The sequence below is a fragment of the Boleophthalmus pectinirostris genome, unplaced genomic scaffold (genome assembly GCF_026225935.1).
Source record: "Boleophthalmus pectinirostris isolate CB_2022bp ecotype Guang Dong unplaced genomic scaffold, ASM2622593v1 HiC_scaffold_4, whole genome shotgun sequence".
In the NCBI taxonomy this organism is placed as follows: Eukaryota; Metazoa; Chordata; class Actinopteri; order Gobiiformes; family Gobiidae; genus Boleophthalmus; species Boleophthalmus pectinirostris.
In genome coordinates, this window is record NW_026571353.1 from 1,592,981 (window position 1) to 1,615,803 (window position 22,823).

Sequence of the window (22,823 nt, forward strand, 5' to 3'; positions counted from 1 at the left end):
AATAGAAAGATACAAACGACCGAAATAAATAATAATGTTCAGTGTCAGTGAAATTAATATTGTTTTATTTTATTTAAAAATTGTTTGAAATTCGCATGGGACTACGCTCACTTCCTGTTTACAATATCACGTGCCCATGTGCCGTTTAAGACCACAGTTGGGCGCTTTTGGAGCTTTGTCATCTCGAATAACAAGTGTCATGTGACCATAAAGAAAAGAGAGTGTCCTGTCCCGTGTGATCAGTCCCATGCGCGCTCAGGAGCAGATCTGTAACGCTCTGTGATCTAACGGGACGACTCTGCTGCACTTTTCACACACTCGGTTTGTTTTGTTGATGTTACTGCGCTCGTGTCTTTGAAAGCTGTTTTATTTTAACTAAAATGACTCAGACTAAAACTAGTGTATAATATGTTGTCGTGCAGGTGAAGGATCGTGTCCAGAATGGTTCCTCTGCTCATCCTCTCAGTGCTGGCGGCTGTGGTGTGTGGGCAGACATGCAGTAAGTGACATAAGCCTTTTCTTTGACTAAAAACCCTTTGCAGCTTTAAGGTTGACTATTGCCTATATTAGTTGTTTTATCAAATGGATTCACAGACCTCAGAGACACAGACTCTTGTAACATTTCCTATATTTTAAAAGAAGTGATAGACCTACATTTCTTATTACAGAGTCTGTGAAGTTTAATATTGAGTAATTCCTTTTGCGTCTGCTGGGGATCTCTGTGATTTTGTCATCACTTTGGTCTGTGTTCTTGTGCAGTGAACATAACTTTTCACTCTTTTCAAACTTTTCACGCAAGTATTAAGGAAACCACCAGAAGAACTAAAGTCTAAAGTCTGTATTTGAACCATTCCATGACTCAAGCAAGTCTATAACGGGGCTATTCCAGGTCTAACCTAGGGCTAAACTAGGGCTAAAAGTTCTAAACAAGAAATGATCAAAAGGAGTGGATAAAATGAACTCTAAATTAGGCAAACCCATAAACAGAAGAGCTGTCCCAATAGCTCCTGAAGGAGCCAGTCTTGGGGATTGTCATGTTAAAAATCACTGATTATTGTAGAAATGCCTCAGTGACCTCTTCCTCTTTGTGGAAATGCTGACCTTGCATACTTGCCTTTTACCACAGGACACTCTTGAAGGCTGTGGTATTGGTAGTAACACAAGAAGAGTGGATTATGGACGACAAGTGAGCAAATCCTAAAACATGATATTATTGTAAAGCTATATTACAAAGTAATCTACAGTTTTACTATACAGAACATGAGGGTGGGTTTACTTTAGTTTTGTTGTAGACTTGGTTTGGTCCTGTTCTAGTTTAGGTTTTTAGCTCAGGTTTAGCTCTGGGTTTAGTCTTAGTTTAGTCCCAGTTGAAAGTGGTGTGTCATGTGAAAGTAACAGGGCCATGGGGGGGACTCTTTTATGAGGCCCCGGTTAGAGTGGCACTTTTAAAGTCACATTTGAGTCTAAAGACTGTTCCACTCTGACCTCTGCTCAGGTTACCTCACTGTCTTTCTCACTGTCTCTCTGAGAGTGGCCTTTCTGACACGTCAACTTCATTGACCTATTTGTGTTATTTTCTGATCTCTTCTACTGTTGTTTCCTCATCACAAACAGACCTGGAGTTGTTTTTTTGTTTCATTCACACATGTTTAACACACAAACTTTGCATATTTAGGCTGAGCAAAAGGTAAAAGGAGCTTAGTTAACTTGAAAACTACCACTTAATGACGTCACTAGGTGGAACAAAACGTTTGGAACTTTGGAGATGTAGACAGACTAATAATAAAGGATTACTCCTGTGAATGAAACAAAAGTCAGCTTCATGTTTTTGAGAAGCTAACGGCATTAAAACATGTGTTAAAGCTCACAAGAGTCAGTGTTGTGTAATGTAGTGCCTGTACATCTCTTCTGCGGTGCTGTAGACTCCCGGGAGAACAGTGAGCTGCTGCTGTCTCTGAACAAGGCTCTGCTGCGCTCAGTGGAGAATCAGGAGCAGCTGCCGAACCCTAGTGTGCACCTGGCCCTGCGCCTGTCGGACCTGCACAACCAGGCGCAGGAAAGTCTGCACCTGCAGCGTCTCACCAGCCAGCTGCATGCCCACATCCAGAGGTCAGAGGTCACGCCACAGAGCAGGTTACATGCTCCACAGTGGGACTATGTCCCTCTCTCACAGAGCAGGGCAGGGGGTTGTTTTTCAGGGTTTATCGCCAGAGGTGGGTAGTACTCAGTTATATTTACTCAGTAACTTTATAAAGGAATTTTACTTTTCAGAGCACTTTACTTGAAGCATACTTTTACTCAACATTACTCAAGTGAGTAATGTTTTTCACTAAAGTATCTTACTTGCTTACTTGAGTAAAAGTGTTGGTTCCTCTTCCCACTGTAAGTCTGCAAGAGACAAAAGCTTTATGTGACAAACTGAAATAATTTGAACATTTGTGTTTCTTGCGGCTCCTTCAGATATGATTTAGTTTGTCTCATTTTTGTTTCTGTCTTTTGAAAAGACCAGATTTTGTGCATTTACTTGAGTACACATTTTGGCTACTCCACTACCTCTGCATGTCTGTAGAGTCACAGCATTATGATTTGATGAGTGCACCTTCAGAGAACATCCAAACTCTACAGTAGACATGTCAAACTAAGGCCCCTGGGCCATAATTTAACTTGACCCGTGAGATCATATCAAATATGTATTAGACTTGGCCTCCCGGTTACACATAGGCTATAGAGACATTATTTATTTAAAATGTTGTTATTATTTTACATTATGCTTGTTATGGATTCAATGTTTAAATAAAACTATTATTAAACATTTATTTTAATAAGAAAAGGTTTAACATTACATATCTTGAAAGAAGAGAAAACGTGCAGTTGTTGACATTTTTTAATAAATATTTAGTTTGGCCCACAACTTTTAATTTTGGCCTCAGTTTGAGATTGACACTTCTGCTCTACAACAATCGCAGCTGACTGTTGTGGTTTTAAAACAATGAAAGACTTAAAAGCCACACTGATTTACACTAAGACTGAGGGTTTATAGAGCGGTGTAACGTCATCTGAACCACAGCCTACACTTAGTAAAACATCCAGGCACTAAATGTGTATGTATTTGGATGTAAATGTGTATGTCTTGTGTGTGTCAGCTCTCTGTCCCAGGCCCCCTCCTCTCCTCAGACCCACCCCTCTCCTGGTCTCCTGGCTCTGTATGTTTTGGCACTCAAGTCGTCCTGCTACGACCTGAGCACCGTCACCTTCACAGTGAAAGGTCACACAGTCACTCTGCTCAACCTGCTCAAGAGCACCATGCAGCGGGAGAAGGAGGAGATTACAGGTACACTCTCCACCTCAAACACTGTCACATCTGAAAGGCAGCCATTAGCAGCTCCCAAAGGCTACATTTTATTTAAATTATTATTTATTTGCCTTTTTACCTACATGTTTATAAAAGTCACTTTGATGGGCTTTACAATAATTTCTCATGAGGATGAACTACATGGATGTGTGCATCGCTCTGAGTGGAGTTCTACTCATGATGTATCTGGGATCATTCTAACTCTGATTTTCGAGTGGATTTGAAATTCCTGGGAAAGTGTGTTTAAAGAAGAGTTTGAGTTTTATACCACAGACATCAGCAAAACTGTGTCCCAGCTATGAGGTAAACATGTTCAAATCAAATACAACTTTTACTGAGAACTATTGTAATACCAATTTATTCTGAATTACAAAAATATTGGACATGATGGACCAGTTGTTTATGTTATAATTTAGTGTTTTATTTCATAAGATGATTATACAATCAAAAAGCAGAATGAGTCTCACATGAGTCTCTCATTTGGGCTGCCAGTTTCAGAACCTCAGGGCCTCAGAGCCTCAGGGCCCCGGGGCCTCAGATCGTGTCCTGATCCGTTCACTGCAGGTTAACACACTCGTAAAGTGGAGTTGTACCACTTCTTCTGTCACAGCACTTTTCAAATGTGTTTAATCATTTAGCTCTGGATTATGTCAGTGGTAACGGTTACATGGATCATGTGTGGACATTGGATCAAAACCTACATTACACTCTCTTTTCCTCACTATTATTCAGAAATAAAAGAATGAGCCTAGGGATTTCTCCATATTTTGAAATGATTCTTCAGTAGAAATTAATGTATACTGTATACATTTTTATTTTTTTTTTTACTTTACAGTATAAGCTACTCAGCATCAACATGAAAAGCACTACTACTGCCAGCAGAGGGCGCAATCACAATATATACACTCTTGATCTCTGGAAAATGTCAAATGTTTCCTCATATCATCAGAATCTTGTTTTCTTTGCTGCATTTACACATCGTCTCAGTAATCCAGTGTTTTCAGGCTTCAAAAGACGACATCTCACTGCACAATTAACCAGATCCAGGAAGTGCTTCTTTGTGTTTTTAAAGGTCACACACATCTAAATGTCCCTGTGTCTCCATGGGGTCTTATTCTGTGTAAAAGCTGCTAACCCAGTAGTTTAGACCTGTTCCTCTCCACCTCGAACATGTCCTCGTATTAGTTTGGCAGTTCATAATTTAAAACTTATAACACTAATGTTTTTGTGCCGTGCTTCCACAGTGAGCCAGCACAGCCGTCCCTCCACAAACTACTACCAGTACTCCCTGGGGGTGCTGGCCCTGTGCGTGGGCGGGGTCAGGGTGGAGCACCATGTCCTCCATAAGCTCGTGAAGGCTGTGGAGCAGGATCATCTGAAACACGGAGAAGCTGAGTGTGCGGGTGAGTGTGTGTGGCATTTGTTTACTTTAAAGCTGCTCCATGTAACTTTTCTCAGTGGAGAAATAATTTCTTCATGTTTTGCCTATAATGTTCCACAGTCTGGCATTAAACATATATACATTATGTCTGTGGAGACAAATAGGTGATACCACCAGGGCAAGTTTCATATCAGATCTGTGGAGAGATAACCCTACTGCAGTAAGAATGTCTTTTAAGGTATTTTTATACAAAATAGATTTAGTTTACCATATTGTGCAACATTCCAGGCAAAGCCTTGAGATCTCCATGGAGACAAGCAAGTGTTGGATTCAGCACCAGAAAAGTTACACAGGATTCCTTTAATGAAAGTTTTAGTTGCTTACTTATCTTATCTCAACCCTACATAACTCCGCCCTGTGTCCCTCAGACTCGTACGCCATGGCGGGGATGGCCCTTCAGTGCGTCAAAGACTCTGGGGCCCACGTCCTGAGGGCCCATGAGCTGAGCATAGCACTCACAAAGATTCAGAACAAGCTGTTAGCAGCACGCAGACCTGATGGCCACATCGGCAATGAGTACAGCACCGGCCTGGCAGTCCAGGTACGACTGACACAGAATCTTTTCATGGATTTTAGGTGTCATTTTTAGAGTTTTTCTTTAGTTTGTAAAATATATGTATTGATGTGGGGGTATTCTTTGTATAAAGATGTTAAGTGGGTAATATTGACAAAGATGAATATCTCAACATCCCGACTATAGTCAGAAGATATTTTGGCAAGAACATTCCCATTATTAATTACTGACTGAATGTGTGCTCCACCTCTCTGCTCTAGAAGTGAACACTCAAATCTTGTGTTTGCTGTACACGTCTGTGTTTTACACTGAGCTGTGTGCTTTGTCAGGCCTTAGTGGCGATGGGCCAGCAGGTGCCTGAGTGCTCCGTGTATCTGGAGGCTCTGAGGAGAGATGCCCGCAGCAACCTGTACCACAACCCCATGGCCCTGTCCCAGCTCCTGCCCGCCCTCCACCTGCGCTCCTATGTCTCCACCAGGACCAAGCAGTGCCTGGCTGAGGACGGTAAACCCCACACACCTGCACTCAACACACTCCTGTCTAATACTCAGGAAACCTGTATATGTAAATGTCCTTTTCATTTTGTACTGGATGATATGCTGCTGACACTATGACAATGAGTCATATCTGATGTAATATTTGGAGCCCTGGTAGGTTTGTAACAGTCTGTAGCAAAGCAGAGGATCTTTAAGACGACCCTCACCGGACTGTCACAGACAGTTCCTATACAGTCCTGTATAGGAATGTGACAGTTACTAATAATTATATTGCATTTCAAAAGTCTCATCAGTAAACTACCTTAAACCACATGTAGTGCTCTTGGGCAAGACCCACCTTGGCTTTTATAACTGTGGGTGAGTGTTGGTGGTTGAAGGGGCTGATGTCACAGATCGGCAGCATCACTTCTGTCAGGCTGCTCCAGGACAGCTGTGGCTAAAGGTAGCACCAAGAAAGTGTGGGATAAATATGTATTGAAAGACGCTGCATAACTCCAGTACATTATTAGTGTTAATATAACTCTCAGTGAGCTTTCTGACACACTGCCCAAAAGCATGCATGCACATTTAGTACACACTCCCACACTGAGCAGTTTTACCCTCTCATTATCATAACTGTGTGTTTGTGTGTGTGTGCGTGAGCAGACAGCCTGGTCCTGGACCCCCCTGAGCCTGTGATAGAGGCTACTGTCCGGCCCAAAGTCTCTGTGTCGGTGACAGTGCAGCGCTCAGACGGGGCACAGAGGTCGTACAGTGTGGACGTGCCTCAGGGGAGCTCTCTGCTGCAAACACTGGAGCTGCTGGCCACAGAGAACGATAGTTTCACGTGAGTTCAACAGTTCAGAAGCAGAATCCAGCTGATAGGAGTTCCGTTTGCTAAAGTGTGTGTAATGTTACTGCAGGTTTGAGAAAGAGTCCAGTCTGTGGGGGCCCTTCCTCAGTGTAGTGAATGGAGAACAGGCACGGCAGAGCGACCGCAGATACTGGCACCTGTCAGCAGAGGGAGCCAGCCTCACACAGGGTAAGTATCACTTCTACATACAAACTACTAGTACAGGCAGGTACATTAACGCCATCCATTTGAATCCTTAAAAGAGATCAGTTTAAATGAGCTTTGAACTGAGATCATAAACGTAGTGTAGAGTTTTCAACTGATGCATGTTTGAGTAATCCTGTATTGCACTGCATTTGCTTGAGTTACCTTAAATTTTTTTTTTTTTTTAATGTAGCCCTTATCTCCTCCCACAGCCCTGTATAATTATTATTATTATAACACCCTGTCATACATGTGAATTATTTTTTGTTTTCAATTAAGAATTCATTTGACAATTTTGAACAGGAAGTCAATGGGCCTTTCTCTATTTTTAAGACATTTAGGTCAATATTGTGTTTAATAAGCATCATCTTCAGCTAGCAAGTTCAGCTGATTTCTGTAACTAGCACCAGCCTTTTGCCTTTTAGGTATCAGCGATTACAAGATTGAGACACCTCAGAAGATCGTCATTAAGAACACGAGCTACTGAACACAGCTCTGCTCCAGGCCGATGACTGCTTTTGTGAACTCTCTCTCTAGTTTTTTTTTTTTTTTTACACTGAATGACTTGTCAAAAGGGAAATAATGTAAATGAAAGTGCATTTATTTTTTAACTAACTGAATTTTAATTAATAAAATGTATAAATAAAAAAGTTTTTAAAGTATTTATTTAGTTTGTTAGCTGTTTATTATTGTTGAAGATTCAGTAGAAATACATAGATTATTATTATTTTTTTTACTACAGAACAACAACCCTTTTTCTATTTTAATAATACCTTTCTAGCATACTATCACTATTACTTCACTAATATTTAATAGTACTCTTACTTGAGTAAAGGTTTTGGTTACTCTCCCCATTGGGAGTAAATTTACAGTGACAAAAGTAAGTAAGTTGTAATTTACAACTTAGCTCTTTTCACAGACGTATGTCACAAAAACGCTTTACAGAACATGATTCATTCACTCCTAATACCCGGTGGTGGTAAGCTTCTATTTAGCCACAGCTGCCCTGTGGCAGACTGATGGAAAAAGCTTTATCTTTACAATATTAACTTTAAATTATAAATCAGATGTTATGTCCTGGCTGGTAGTCACTCTTACTTACTTGAGTAGTACTTTTCCTAGATAGTCTACATCTTTTTCACTTTCTTGAGTAATTTTTTGGTACTTTGTAGTACCGGAGTAATATTATTTTGAAGTAATGTTAGGTTACTCTTACTTGAGTACATTTTTGGCTACTCTACCTACCTACGACATTCAAAGTAAATAAATAAATAAGGGGAAAATCAATAGGAAATTTAAAATGTGATTATCAGGGATATTAAATAAATATAATGTACAAATTACAAATGATAAAGTGATCATTATTGTTTAGGCACAAAACAATAAATAAATAAATAAATAAAGTAAATTGAGGGCTATTAATATGAAATTCTCGCACGGCACCGGAAGCATTAGTCAGCGCACTTCCGCTGTACCCGCCTCCCCATGCGCACCGGTGTTTACAAGTTTTTCAGTGTCGTTTAGTGTTAAATTAAATATTATTTCCACTTTTTTCAAGAGTGAGGTGAGCTTTTACGCTTATAACATGACCAGCACTCTGGTTTACGCCTCGTTAGCCTAGCCGTGCCGCCTTCATCCAGTGTCCAGTCCGTAAAAGCCCGGGGCATGTGGAGGAGAAGCGCTCTCAGACTAAACTTCCCCGCGTGTTTCGTGCCGTTTGTCAGGTGTGGAGGGAATGCTGCTCCGGTCCTCCGGTCCACGACCCGAAACATCCCCAAACCTGAGCCCCAGAGCCGGAGCATGGCGCAGGAGGTAGCCCGCAGCAGTGCGAGTGGGACATCCGCGAGTGTGGAGGGGAGAGCCCGCGTCAAGAGGGTGTCCATCGAGGGTAACATCGGTAAGGAGATGATGGCACTGTTCTGCTCTGTACTGCATGTGTTTGTCAAGCAGAGGTAAGTGGCATTAACGGTTCAGCTGTCTCATCATTTCACATACTTCTACCCCATTATATATACGTTGGAAAATCTTAGATAAATCTTTTTTCTCTCTGAGATGTGTAGTACAGTAGTAAATTTTTCCAGGGCTAAACCAGATCTAAAAGTGGACTAAACTAAAATATCAGTCAGTCATTTCATGCCACATCATCCAAACCTATACCACAACCACCACCACGACCACAACAGCAACAACAACAACAACAACACCTCTATATGGTGCGAGTACACTTTGGCAGAACCCTGATCCTCTTGGCCATCACATTTTTTGAACAACAGGCACCGCTGTGTGTACTCTAATGCCTACTGTAATGCGTCTGTGTTTGTTCTGCTGTGTTGTTGCTGTATATGTCAGTCGAGCTCTGTGTGCCTAAAAATGAATTTTCCCTTGGGGACGATAAAAGTTTAAAGTCTAAAGTAACACAGTGTTGTTGTATTTCTGAATGTTCAGCTGTTGGGAAGTCCACGTTTGCCCGCCTGCTGCAGTCAGCCTGTCCAGACTGGGAGGTGGTGCCAGAGCCCGTCGCTAAATGGCAGAACATCCAGAGTGGAGCTTCTGGGGTGAGTGAACTGTTCTTTAAAGCCCCTGACCTGGGTTTAGGGTTAGGGCCTCTGGCTGAGTTTATGTGGGCACTCTAAATTTGATTATTATCAGATTCATGGAGTTAAGACGGATGGACGGATGGATAAAATGCAGTGGGGGAGCGTGCATTTCACACCTAGGCCTTCAGTAGTGCTCCATCTGAAACAAACCACTCCTCATTAACTATTTTATAGTTACATTGTACACAGTATAAAGAGCCATGGAGATTCTGTGCACGGAGAAGTGAGGAGAGGGGGGTGTGCGGTGCACAGAGAAGAAGTGAGGAGCACTGCGGTGCTAAACCAGAACTAAACCAGGACTGTTTGTCGGGACTGACCCGAAGGTGCACCCGCATAGACTGTCAGGTTACCGCAGACAAAAGGACTGCGCCGGGGCCGGGGCTCCGCGCTGCACAGAGCACCCGCCCCCACAGCCGCATGGGGCTCAGTGCAGCTGTCGCCTGATCGCGCTTTCTGGACACTCTCACTCACTTGCTCTCTCGCTCAAATCCAAGATTAGTCCTGGTGTAGTCCTAATTTAGACCTGGTTTAGAACTGGAGTAGTCCTGGTTTAGTCCTGGTTTAGTCCTGGTTTAGTCCTGGTTTAGTCCTGGTTCCGCTACAGATGCAGTTTGCTGATTTGGCTGGTTCGCTCTCTGACTGTCCAATCAGCGGGTGTGAATCCGGTGACGTCGTATGTGTGCTAAAGGCCCTGGCCACACCAAGTCAAAATCTGATTGTTTGAAGCAACAGTTTCATGGACATTTCATATGGGTATTTTGTGTTCGAGGGCCTTCAGAACGGATTGTGAAGGCCTCAGGCATAGTTCTTTGACTTTGACTCTGCCTAGCAACAAGTGACGGCTGAAATGTGATTGGTCAAATGCTTTAATATGAAATGCATGTGTGGAACCAGCACAACCATCGGAAAAGCTCTGAAAGGAAGAGGACAGAACATTTGGAATTATTTAATAATAATACAATTAACATCAGTTTGTGATTCAGATATTTTATTTAGGCCAGCAGAGAAGGCCTTGCAGGCCTCGACACCCCACTACTGTTAACTTTATAAACATTTTATTATATTTTATCTGTATGTTTCCATGGAAATAGAAAGTTAAAACCATACTCTGGAACATTCTCCATAGACACAGATACATTTTTTGCCTCCACTCTGACAAATCATTCTATTATTTTTACTGAGGCACTGGGGATTCACAAAGAGTTGCACATGCATGTAAGTAAAAATAAAACATGAATAAAAGCATAAATGCATGTGTTTTGTCAAACAAAACAACATGTAAGTGAAGTGATATTTCTTCTTTAAATTTTTTGTGGAATGATGTTGAACAGAACCTCAAGACATTGTCAGGCATGATTTAGCACTGAGATTGGTATGTGATCATCTTAATGACATCAGTGAAATCATTTAAATAAAGATTTCCATTTAAATGATGAGTCTCCACCTACAAGTGCTGTCAGATACTAATTAATACTAAAACTAGAACAGAAACTAGATACTCATTTGAGCAGGTATCAACACTAAAAAATGTTGACAGTCCAGAGCAGAACCTTTCCTGAACAGCTTTAGAATGATGATGAGCTGTACAAGAACAAGTAGAAGACACATAGACTAGTATACACACATGGACCAACATGAACCTACCTGCACCACTGAGGATTACACACATACAACACACATGGGAAGAGAAAAGAAAGTTCTACCATTTAATGAAAAAAATCACATTCTATTGTCCAAAGAATCATTGTGGTATTGTATTATCGTTGTGGTATTGGAATCAGTGTTGAGTGTCAACTCTATTCCTCAGAATCAAAATGGAGTTTGAAGTTTTAGTTTTGTGACAACGCTACTACGTAATATACATTTCTAAATTACATGTTCATTAGTGAGAGAAACTTATCAGATCCAACCGGTCAAACCAGATGGGCTGTCTTGTGTAGTGTGTGTGTCTGTTCTATGTGTGTGCGTGTGTTCTGTGTGTGTGCGTGTGTGTGTGTCTGTGTGTGCAGGGGGGCTCTGAGTGCTCTGTGTGTGCGTATGTGCATGCAAGGGTGCTCTGTGTGTGTGTGTGCAGGGGCGCTCTGAGTGCTCTGTGTGTGTGTGTGTGTGTGCTGGGGGCTCTGAGTGCTCTGTGTGTGTGTGTGTGTGTGTGTGCAGGGGGCTCTGAGTGCTCTGTGTGCGTGTGTGCATGCAAGGGTGCTCTGTGTGTGTGTGTGTGTGTGCAGGGGCGCTCTGAGTGCTCTGTGTGTGTGTGTGTGTGTGTGTGCTGGGGGCTCTGAGTGCTCTGTGTGTGTGTGTGTGTGTGTGTGTGCAGGGGGGCTCTGAGTGCTCTGTGTGTGTGTGTGTGTGTGTGTGTGTGCAGGGGGGCTCTGAGTGCTCTGTGTGTGTGTGTGTGTGTGTGTGCAGGGGGGCTCTGAGTGCTCTGTGTGTGTGTGTGTGTGTGTGTGTGTGTGTGTGTGTGCTGGGGGCTCTGAGTGCTCTGTGTGTGTGTGTGTGTGTGTGTGTGTGTGGGGGCTCTGAGTGCTCTGTGTGTGTGTGTGTGTGTGTGCTGGGGGCTCTGAGTGCTCTGTGTGTGTGTGTGTGTGTGCTGGGCTCTGAGGCTCTGTGTGTGTGTGAGTGCTCTGTGTGTGTGTGTGTGTGCAGGGAGGCTCTGAGTGTTCCGTGAGTAACCTGCTGCAGATGATGTACACCGACCCCCAGCGCTGGTCCTACACCTTCCAGACCCACTCGTGCATGAGCCGCATGAGGACACAGCTGCAGCCCCCAGCCCCTCGCCTGCTCCAGACACAGGGGGGCGCTATGCAGGTGTACGAAAGGTCCATCTACAGTGACAGGTACCGAGGGTGGGCTACTCTGATACAGCTGTGCATCAGACAATAGTGTTTTACAGTGTCATATCTGTCGCTATAGAAAAGTACCCGGCAGTCTCAGCACAAAGTAATGTTCATGACAGTTTGTGCAAACACAAACTGAAGCTTGCATAATAATTACTTCGAAAGTCCATAAAAGTTGCTTACAAAGTCCATTAAGTCCATAAAAAGTTTCTTAGAAAGTCCAGCTTCACTGTGGCTTTGTTGGCATCACCCCCTCCCCTTCAGCAGCATTACTGACAACTTTACTGAAATGCACAGATTTAGCACCTTCTGAAAGTCTGCATCATTAGCCCAGTCTGCTGCTGGGATATTGTTCAAAATGTTTTTGGCAGATCAAGAGCTTCAAAGAAAAGCATCAAAATTCCTGATAATCTGCTTGATTAAGAGCATCCCGTCACTCTGGTGGAACCTTTGAACCTTCCTTATTATTGTGACATAATTATCACAAATATTCTGTCACACTGGAGTCGAACTCCAGGCCAATCATTTCTACACTCAAGTACGAAAGATGTTGGCCAAAAGCTGTTAAGGCTGCTTTCTTGACACCAGAATTTTCATACTGTGACAACTTCTGGAGGAAAACCAAATCATTTGCAGGAGCTTTCTCTGGTGATGGGGCTTCAAACATACTCTGATGCAGAGGCTTGCCACAAAGAGAAGAAAACGTGCTGTGCTAGTGTGAGTTTGTCCTTAAAAGAAAGAGTAATTGGTTATAGTGAAGCCATTCAGTTACTAACGCAGTTATGTTTTGGGAGAAGTAACTAGTACGTGTAACTATAACTAATTACTTTTTCAAAGTAACATGCCCAACACTGCTGAAAACGAGTAAATTTCCAGGAAACTTCATGCAGCTTGAGCAACCTCTAAAACATCTCCTTTTTCTTCCACATTTCTTCCTAAATCATCTTTTGGATGCTAAAACCTAATGCAGGTTCTAGTCGAGGTCTGAAACTTTATTTTTTACCTTGCACCATGCACCCTTATAACCTGGCTCAAAATGCACTTTTACTTAAAGAGCAAATGCTGTGTTGCAGGTACATCTTTGCCCTCAACTCCTTTGAGCTGGGCTCTATCAACTCCACTGAATGGGCCATTTACCAGGACTGGCACACTCTGCTGGTGCAGGAGTTTGGCCAGAGGGTGGCGTTAGAGGGCATCATCTACCTACGAGCCCCTCCACAGGTCTGGACCATAGACAAGTATTTACATAGACAGTAGTAAAAGTTTTGGTACAATGTGGACATCTGGCTAAAATATTTGAGAATTAGCTAAAAAGGTCACTAATAACGTTTGGCAAAAGAGTCGTACTAAGATACTCAAGATACAAGTTTTGTCAAGTAAATTTACTCAAGTAGACAAAGTACTACAAAGTAGTGGTCCAGGAAGGTGCTGTTACACTGTACAATATACTTCTCAAGTAAGAGCAAACATATGCTGTTTGAGACATACAGAGAAGTATAATTGTATGATTTTAAAATTACTTGAGTAAACACAAGTGTGTGTTACTAGGTACTATGAACCCCTGCTTTTTGTGTATCTGTTGGACCTCAATAATTCAAACATTATCCTCATATATTGACTTACTTACAGTATGAGCAGCAGCGTCTCAAAAAAACCATAACAAATCTCAACTAGTTTTAAAAGTTTTATTTATTCCAGACTGGAGTTTGGTAAATGTAACTGATTAAGCTAAGACAATACAGTGTTAGGTTGGTATCATGACGTATAGTATTATTATCAAAACTGGGAGACAACCTGTGCACACTCATGAGGACCTACTTGGGGACAAAAAACACCTTTATTATTAGATCAACCACATGATTTAAAGTTCAGATCTGAGTTAAAGTAGGTTCAGGTTAGTGTTTATGCTAAGGTAGGGACTATGGTTAAGGATTGGATCAGTTTCCAGGAAATGAATGGGAGTCTATGTAATGTCCAAAACCAACCATGTCCTAATTGTGTGTGTCAGACGTGTATGGAGCGTCTGAAGATCCGAGCAAGGCCAGAAGAGGGCGCCGTACAGCAGGAGTATCTGGACAAACTGCACGTTCAGCATGAGCGGTGGCTGCTGGATAAGAGCACAGAGTAAGGACACTGCTTTGAGACACCTGCTATTGTGTATCAGTGTGTCCTGGAGGTTCTTTCACTTTCACAACACTCAGTGATTTCAAAATCTGATCATTGTCTGATTACTGAAATGTCATGGTGATTCTCAGAGTTTAAACTCTTAAAATGACATGTAAACAACAAAATCATCTGTTTTCTTTCAGAGCACGGTCACTCTGATTTTAAACTGTTAAAGATGCAGAAATCAGATAATAGCCAGAGTTGATGTGCATGTAAACATAGCCAGTTACATCTGATGTTAGTAGTCTGTGTTCACACCTGTGTTTGACAAGCACAATTCTGGGTTCAGTTCTGGTGCGGCACAGGGCCTTGTTCTCTCAGAGCTTGTGTAGTTTTCCTTCGAGTGCTCCAGTTTTTCCTCTGACAAAAACATGTACAACAGGCTCCTATCCTCGGGGACCAGGACTCCCCTGAAAAAGAGACCCTTAATCTCAGCGGGACTATCCTGATTAAATGAAGCTCAATAAATAACACTTCCATGCCCTACTGCTGAGTGCAGGTGGGTCAGTTTGTCCAGAGGAGGAGCAGTGCTGTGTGCAGCCACTTTAGCCTCATCTGTGTGTGTGTGTGTGTGTGTGTGTGTGTTTTCAGGGTCCATTTTGAGGCTCTGCGCAGGGCCCCTGTGCTGCTGCTGGATGCCAGTGTGGAGTTCAAGTCTGATCTGCAGGTTCAACATGACTACATCTCTAAGGTTTGTCTCCATGGAAACGCAAAGACTGCAAAGAAACATCCACACTTCATATCTATCTATCCATCCATCCATCCATACATATATCCATATGTATGTGTATACATATGTATGTATATATAATATAAATAAACCAAAGACGCTGTGCAGATCTCCAGTTTAACAGCATGTGCTCCGTGAGGAAAATAAAGGTCAGGTATGAGCACCAAACTGACTCATAAGCCAACTATAACAGCTTGTATCTGTCATCATAAGAGCCAGTTACACCCACAAGCAGCGATGACTAAACCTGTTCTTTGGTCATGTACTTTACCTGGAACATGTGATTACACACATTCATTATGAACTACAATTTCTAGACTTCAAATTTAGCTAGTTGGGTTTTAAAATAAATTCATTTGGATTTGTAATTAAATATGTGTATAATGTGTTTCTTTGCCCAGGTGAGAGACTTCTTCAGCTCTTTATGAGAAGATGGTCTCAGTACAAAATATACTGTACTCAGCTGATGAAGATACTGTACAAGTATAATAAGCTTCTCCTCAGACTGCACCTGTCTGAGCCGTTACTGCTCTTACTCTCTGTACATACATTCACATGTTTTATGTTTATTTAGCTCCTTTATTGTAAGCTCAATGAAAGCTGTACTCTGACCACCGTTACTGACCTCACTGTTACACCACATTAGATTTGTCAATGACATGTTTGATACATTCCTTTTAACAATAAATTTAGATTTTAAAAATTTTAATTGGCTTTCTCTTTTTTTGTTTTATTTTGACATATTTTTATATTTAGTCAAAATGTAGAATATAGAAAGTTAAGTTTGCAGCTTATTTGTGCCAACATATTTGACCTGTATTCAGTAAATGCAGTAATTATTTTCTGAGGGACTAATGCAACTTGGACTTTTTGGAGCTTTCTAAAGTGTTATAACCCTCATCAAACCATCCCTAAACAAGGTTTTAAAGGCATCTTTCCTCAGCCCCAATTTGAAACTTACACTTTGCAGTACGATTCTGTGCAATGCTCCACCCACAATTCTACATCATCCATGCTCCAAAAGAATACACATGCACAAACCTGATGTGATGTGCAGTAGTTTCATTAGCGGGATGCACACTGATTGTTGTGTGATGGCGCTCTGAAGGGGAAGTGACTTAGCAAAGGGAAGCAGGGACTCAGAGCGTCAAAAACAAAAGTGAGACTTATTATTTGTTAATACATAGATTTTTGCAAATATAGCAATATAGTTATCAGAATATGTCGTGTGTAACAATTAATAACCCAAAGAAATGCCATAATCCTGCTTTTAAAAGTTTTATATAATTAAATTATTTATAATACAAATAAAACCAAAACACTTGAATAGTGCTTACAATCCGCCATTTTCACCCAGGTCCTGTTTCATTTTAAATCCAGTTTAGACCAGATTTGGTCTTAAATAAGAATCAAAATGTTATCAGCATGACTGGGTTCACTCATTTACATGTTCAGTGTGACTTATTGTGAGTTTCTGCCAGTCGCCTGCTTTGTTGATCGGGTTTAGGGTGGAGAGAGTGGAGGTGGTCCCGGCTGTGTCTGCCCATGTGTACTGAGGTGAGCTCTGCCTGAGACAATGACTCTGTCCCTGTTTGTCCCTGTCTGGCTGCTTCTGTCTGCCCCTGTCTGCTCCTGCCTACCTCTGTCTGAGTCTGCCTGCTCCTTTCTGGCCCTTCCTTCCCCTGTCCACTTCACAGATCACAGGGCAGGGGTCAGGAGGTCAGCAGCTGGTCATTATAAAGCCTGTGTGCACTGCCCTCTCTGCATCAGTTCACTCTGAGCCTCTGAAGCAGGCACATATACACACACAGCTAAACCAGCACCAACAGCTATGGAATATTCAGCCATGTTTGTAGTTCTTTTGAGTTTGAGTTCAGGGCTTGGGAGCGGTCAGAGGAATGAGACATTGGGATACCCTCTGTACATGATGCAGTTGTACCGGGCCTTTAAAATGTCTGACTCTTCTGTCTTCTCTGACCCCCGGGCAGGAGATGATCGCACCAAACTCTGACTCTGTGCTCAGTCTTACAGCCAAAGGTGAGTGTCACAATGTTCTACAAGTATATATCACTAACAGGTACTTGTAATTGGGGGGGTATTTTGGAGGATAATAAATACATCATTCCATATACAGTAGTAGGGCTGAAAGATTTTGGAAAATATCAAATTAAGATTTTAAGCATTGCGATTTGATTTGCCGTTTATGTTTTAATAATGGGATTTTGTTCAAAGTTCATATTTTAAATGCACCCAGAAAAATTGACAAAAAGACAAAAATATGTCATCTGTTTGTGCAGGGTTAGCAGTTTTTGTGCACAATATAACAGGAGATTTTGTTAAAGAAATGAGGGCACTTCAAAATTTTTCTTTCAAATTGTGATTTTGATTTGCTTGTGACTAATATTGCAGCCCTAGACAGAAAGATTATTGTGAGAAACATAATTTTTGAAACTGTAAGTGAATCACATGGTCTGTTAGATTACAATGTCTTCATAATGTTGTATAAAATGTCTGAATTATTTGTGAAATAATATTTTTTGTCCAATGACCTAGAAATGGGAACTATAATGTAACATCAGGTTTTGTTTTGTTTTTTTGTTTATTAGAGGACTTGGACCATTGTATAACATATATAATCATGAGTTATTGTGAATTCTAATCCCCTGAGAATCCTACACTGTTTTAAACATGTAGCCACTGGTATTTTAAACCAATGTCAGCCCAAAGTCATGTTCAAGGCAAGTGGCCTCAATTTTCTCACACTCAAATTTATTCCCACCTAAATCTCCTTTTGATTAAATTTGAGTGCTTTCCTTTAATACTGTATGTCCTAAAGACTAAAGGATCTACCTGTGCAGTTAGAGTTATAGTTTAGTTTTTCATATAGCTCAGTACAACTTTATTCTCACTTTGAATTATGAGAAGAAGAAAAAATCACAGTAATCTATCTTTTGCTTGATATACAAATTTGAAAACATAGATAGAAGTCATTCCACAACGTCCTGAAATAGTGAAAGGTAAAAGTGCGTGTGTTAGTATGTTGAAATGCAGCCGTGTGGATTGGCTGTGTATGCGGCGTTTATCAGGGGCCCTGTTTACGAGGGCCAGTGTCAGATGCTGATTGGACTTTAAAGGGCCTGTGGTGTTTTATGTTGTGGAGGGGCCGTATATTGGCCCTTAGACGCCTGTGCTGCTGATGGAGGGGCCAATCCACATCCTGTGTCCACACCTCCCTCTGCACACGGCACACATTTGTCCAGGCCCACCAGAGGGACTGTCCTGACTCTACACAGGAACAAATATGAGTACAGATCCTTTAAATGATGCTAAAATCATGTTTTCTTTTAGGCTGTCATTCTAAAAATAGTTTAGAATATCTGACTGTTGGTTACAAGTTACAATACTGTACCTACACTGTTTTCTATTAACGGATACTAATTCTAACTCCATAATCCCTTCCCTAGTTAGCCTGTATTTCTTAATGAACCATTCTTTATTTATGTAGTTTATACAAATTAAAATAAAGAATGTAAATAACAATATATAATATTTTCATCCAATTGTAGGGATCCAGCTTTTTTCATTTCCGATACAGATTCCAATACTAAAGCTTTAAGTATCTGCCAATACCTGATGTCAAGCGATACCAGTTCAGAGACTGAAAACTGCATTTATGTGTCATGTAGCCAGTGACTTTTAAAATGTATCCCCCTACAGATTACAGATTACATACCCCAAAATGTAGTTTGTAACGTAATCCATTAAATTACTTAAAGTGAGTAAAATAATGTGAATAGTTTTGGATTACTTGATATTGTCATGATTTTTAAAACTACATGAATATAGCGACCACATCCTGAAAATTCATGTTTGTTCTCTTCAAATTGAGCCCAAGTCTAAATGAAGAGGCATTTGTTTGCAGTAGAGAAGCAAAGACGAGGATCTGAACATAAGATGTTTTATCTGCTAAAAGAAAATAAAAAGCCCAGACTTTACTTAACCAGATTAAAAATATTATTGACAGAGAAATGATTTTTAAAGTATGTCCACCTACTGTTAAGTGTCATACTGTTTAGACCTGGTTTAGTCCTGGTTTTAGACCTGGTTTAGTCCTGAAAATACCACCATGAAATCAATTTATTTTAACAATGTAACTGTAATCCAATTACCACTCATTTAAACAGTAACTGTAACTGAATACAGTTACTCATAATTTGTTCTTGGATTACGTAACGCTGGTACATGTAATCTGTTACTCCCCAACATTGCATGTAGCTGTGATTTATCCTTTAAGTCACTACTGAACAGTTTCGTATAAATAAAAGTTCAAACATTATGAGAATGTCTGGGCCAACTACGACCAAAGAAAAAGAGTTTTATTACATCAGTATGTCCAACCAGCATATTGACAGAGCTGATATTTGGAGGCTGCTCTGCTCCAGTGTATTTTCCAGTATCAGTACCAATATCTAATATCAGTGCTGGACCTGTGCATCCCCCAAATGTTGCTAAAAATCAAGGAAAAACAGCTGCCAGACACTCTCCCAGACACAAGGCTGTGTGTCATGGTGCTACATCACAGTGACAGGACTGACAGGGTGTTTTTGTCATTCCTCCTCACTTCTCCCTCTGTTCTCTCCTCAGGCTGCCATCAGGTCGGAGCCCACTGGACCATGACCTTTGACCTGTCCTCTGTCTCCTCCAGTGAGCGTGTGCAGTCAGCTGAGCTCCGCGTGCGTCTCCCCGTCTTCTCCGCCTCCCAAAGGGCTATTGTGGACCTGTACCACTCCAGAGCTCTCTCCTGCCCTCAGCACTCACACTGCAGAGAAGAGCGCGTTCTGTTAGGCACGTTTGAGAGCGCTTCGGCCCACAGCGCCTCCTCCTGGAAAGTGTTCAACGTGACGGGCTTCTTACAGGACTGGCGCGGCGGAGCGTTGGCCTGGGACAGCTCAGGGGACTCTGAGGAGGGGAGCGCGGCAGCGGGGGGCAGACTGGTGCTCGATAGACCCACGCAGAGGAAGGTGTCCCACGTGACCACAAACCGCGTTACCATGGTGATCTTCTCCAGACAGAGTGTTCCTTCAGTGGGGCAGCCAGCCTACAGCCTCATCCAGACCGTGCAGAACTCCAAGTACGTGGGGAGGTTCAGGAGAGAGTCGCCTGGAAGGAGCATGGGCAGGAGGCACAAGAGAAACCGGCTGGAGCACAGTAAGAGCGCTCACCTGGTTATGACACTGTCATAAAGACATGTTTGCAATCCATCAGGAATGGGCCTGTACATGTCTTGGTTTAGCTTCACACCAGCAGGAGTGTACTGTAAACACACTACACAAGTACAGAAATCTAGTCAGTCTGTCCATGGGTTTCAGAATGATGAGAGTCTAGGACCACTGCTGTAGTGATCAAGCATTATTCCATTAACAGTGTTGTGTTTAGTTGTGGTTTATTCCAGGCTCTGGTGTCACTTAATGTCATAGATTTTCTGTGTGGTTTTAAGTGTGGTTTGAACCACAAATAGTTGAAACAACTGGCAGATAGAAGAGGACTAAATGATTCTGAATTATTTATGCTTGTCACTGTCTTGTTGTGTGCAGCTGTAAAAGAGAGGCTGAGGACATCAGACAGGGCCAGTCCCACAGGGGTCCCAGAGGAGGGTGGGCCCCGGCCTCTGTGCAGGCGTGTGGACATGTGGGTGGACTTTGACCTGATTGGCTGGGACGCCTGGATCGTGCACCCCAAACGCTACAACGCCTACCGCTGTGAGGGGGAGTGTCCCACTCCTCTAGACGAGTCCTTCAACCCGACCAACCACGCCTACATGCAGGTGAGGGCCCCATACTCTTATAACACTTCTGTGGATTACATACGGCTGTTCAAATGCTTTATTCAGACATTTAAAAACCCTTGTGTTCAGACAGAAGCTTTACGCCTCTAGTTGGACACTCTTACATTTCACAGCAGATGCTTAAACACATTGATCAAAAATTCTTTTTGATATTTCACATCTGACCCTGGGGTGTGAACTCTCAGCCTCCTGCAGGTTTTTGTACTCATCATTATTATTGCTTAGTAATTGATTACAGTATGTAATCATGCCCGTCTCTATGGAGATGATGTTGCTTTGCATGGAATGTTCCACAGTATGGAATTAAACTTGTCCATCTTGTGTTTATTGAACAACAGATATTCTTATTGCTCTGAAACACCATGACATGCCTTTATGTGAGCGGCCTTGTGTAAAAGCAGATGTCCACATAGTGGTTTATCACCGTCTTTTGTTTCTCCAGAGCCTATTGCGCCACCACCAGCCCGGGCGGGTGAGCTGCCCCTCCTGTGTGCCCACGCGCCTCTCACCCCTCTCCATGCTCTACTACGACAGCGACGACCTGGCAGTGCGCCATCATGAAGACATGGTGGTCGAGGAGTGTGGCTGTCACTGACCATGTTTACTGTTGCCACAGATACGACATTGTGGTTGAGGAGTGTGGAAGGCACTGACCATAGTTTACGGTCACCATGGATACGATGGCGACATCATGAAGACATGGTGGTCGAGGAGCGTGACTGTCACTGACCATGTTTACTGTTGCCATGGGATACCGCCGACATACTGCACATTTACTGCTGATAGTACTTTGCAACCTTTCATCATATAGTACTTTCTGAGAATTATATTTTATATATTTATGATTTTGTTGTATATATTGTACATATAATATTGAGAATTTATTAAACACTTTATTGAAGCATTTTCTGTTTTTGTATTTGTCTGTATTATGATAATGAACTACCACATATTAAAAGACAAATGAACATATATAAAGTGTGTGCAGTCAGTGAATGGTTCATTTCTGCTAAACTTGCTCTGCCAAGTGAGGACAGGCCCTCTAACCAACACACACACACACATCACATTCATACTAAGAAATGTGGGCCAAGTGTCTTGCCTAAAGACACAACAGTATGCCACAGCTAAGAGCAATTATTAAAGACAAAACATACAATAATAATGCACAAAATCTGATTATTTTGGAGGATAGAGGCAAAAATGAGACAAACTAAATCATATCTGAAGCAGCGCTGCAAGAAATACAGATGTTCAAATCATTTCATATTGTCACTTAAAGCTTTTGTCACTTCTAGACTTACAGTGGGAAGAGGAAGCGCTTTTACTCAAGTAGGAATACTTTCAAATACATTACTCAAGTAGGAGTGAGACTATGTGGTGAAGACACTACTCAGAAAAATTCAGTTTTATTAAAAGTGACTTCGGTAAAAGTAACTGAGTAACACCTGCCTCTGGTTTTAGATTAGACCAGATAAACCACACCAAGACCAGAGCGACACGAGCTCATGATCAAGCTGAAACCAGACCGAGTGGACAGCAGACACTGTGAAGCCAGCTCAAACCTTTACAACAGTTCTTCTCTCAAACAGTAAACACTGTTCCACTTTGTGATGTCATATGGTAATACAGGAAGTGCTTCACTGTGTTGTTACACCTTCCCTAGTATTTGTTATCTCCAGTCTCCACTAAACAAAAGGTAAAAGAAAGCTGCTAACTTGAAAACTGTCTGTTTGAGATGAGAACAAGCCACTACAATTTTAAAACAACCTACATGTTTAAAAAAACTCAGATTCAGAACTAAGGTTATT

At 41.8% G+C, this 22,823-nt stretch overlaps 3 protein-coding genes across 5 annotated transcripts; all 3 read left to right on the forward strand.

The window, feature by feature from the left end:
* Positions 1–168: 168 nt before the first annotated feature.
* tcn2 (transcobalamin II) lies at positions 169–7,422 on the forward strand. The gene is made up of 10 exons (XM_020938378.2): positions 169–321; positions 423–499; positions 1,923–2,109; positions 3,144–3,331; positions 4,597–4,755; positions 5,162–5,334; positions 5,637–5,811; positions 6,450–6,630; positions 6,707–6,825; positions 7,266–7,422. Exons 2-10 carry the CDS (start codon positions 442–444, stop codon positions 7,325–7,327), a joined length of 1,302 nt encoding a protein of 433 aa, XP_020794037.1. The 5' UTR covers positions 169–321; positions 423–441; the 3' UTR covers positions 7,328–7,422.
* Positions 7,423–8,296: 874 nt separating this feature from the next.
* Positions 8,297–15,876, forward strand: dguok (deoxyguanosine kinase). Of its 3 annotated transcripts, XM_055162101.1 has the most exons (8): positions 8,297–8,404; positions 8,565–8,737; positions 9,286–9,395; positions 12,081–12,271; positions 13,345–13,492; positions 14,280–14,395; positions 15,029–15,128; positions 15,569–15,876. In XM_055162101.1, the coding sequence occupies exons 2-8, from the start codon at positions 8,641–8,643 to the stop codon at positions 15,593–15,595; spliced, it is 789 nt and encodes a 262-aa protein (XP_055018076.1). In that variant the 5' UTR covers positions 8,297–8,404; positions 8,565–8,640; the 3' UTR covers positions 15,596–15,876. The 3 variants fall into 3 exon arrangements, with proteins under 3 accessions (XP_055018076.1, XP_020793988.1, XP_055018077.1); XM_020938329.2 differs by having other exon boundaries at positions 8,297–8,737; XM_055162102.1 differs by lacking the exon at positions 8,297–8,404 and having other exon boundaries at positions 8,653–8,792.
* A 967-nt stretch (positions 15,877–16,843) lies between these two features.
* On the forward strand, positions 16,844–21,768 carry spaw (southpaw). Its single transcript, XM_055161731.1, is given in 5 exon segments — positions 16,844–17,129; positions 17,131–17,204; positions 19,812–20,375; positions 20,762–20,991; positions 21,455–21,768. Coding segments are annotated over 5 exon segments (1,152 nt in total). The 5' UTR covers positions 16,844–16,998; the 3' UTR covers positions 21,608–21,768.
* Positions 21,769–22,823: the final 1,055 nt, after the last annotated feature.

Bases quoted from the DNA above. Each gene is read 5' to 3' on its own strand.
- tcn2 (XM_020938378.2), top strand. From the start codon at position 442: ATGGTTCCTCTGCTCATCCTCTCAGTGCTGGCGGCTGTGGTGTGTGGG. The intron at 500-1,922 runs GTAAGTGACATA...GCGGTGCTGTAG, and splicing joins GGTGTGTGGGCAGACATGCA to ACTCCCGGGAGAACAGTGAG. The intron at 6,826-7,265 runs GTAAGTATCACT...TTTGCCTTTTAG, and splicing joins GGGAGCCAGCCTCACACAGG to GTATCAGCGATTACAAGATT.
- dguok (XM_020938329.2), top strand. From the start codon at position 8,506: ATGTGGAGGAGAAGCGCTCTCAGACTAAACTTCCCCGCGTGTTTCGTG. The intron at 12,272-13,344 runs GTACCGAGGGTG...GCTGTGTTGCAG, and splicing joins AGGTCCATCTACAGTGACAG to GTACATCTTTGCCCTCAACT. The intron at 15,129-15,568 runs GTTTGTCTCCAT...TTCTTTGCCCAG, and splicing joins AACATGACTACATCTCTAAG to GTGAGAGACTTCTTCAGCTC.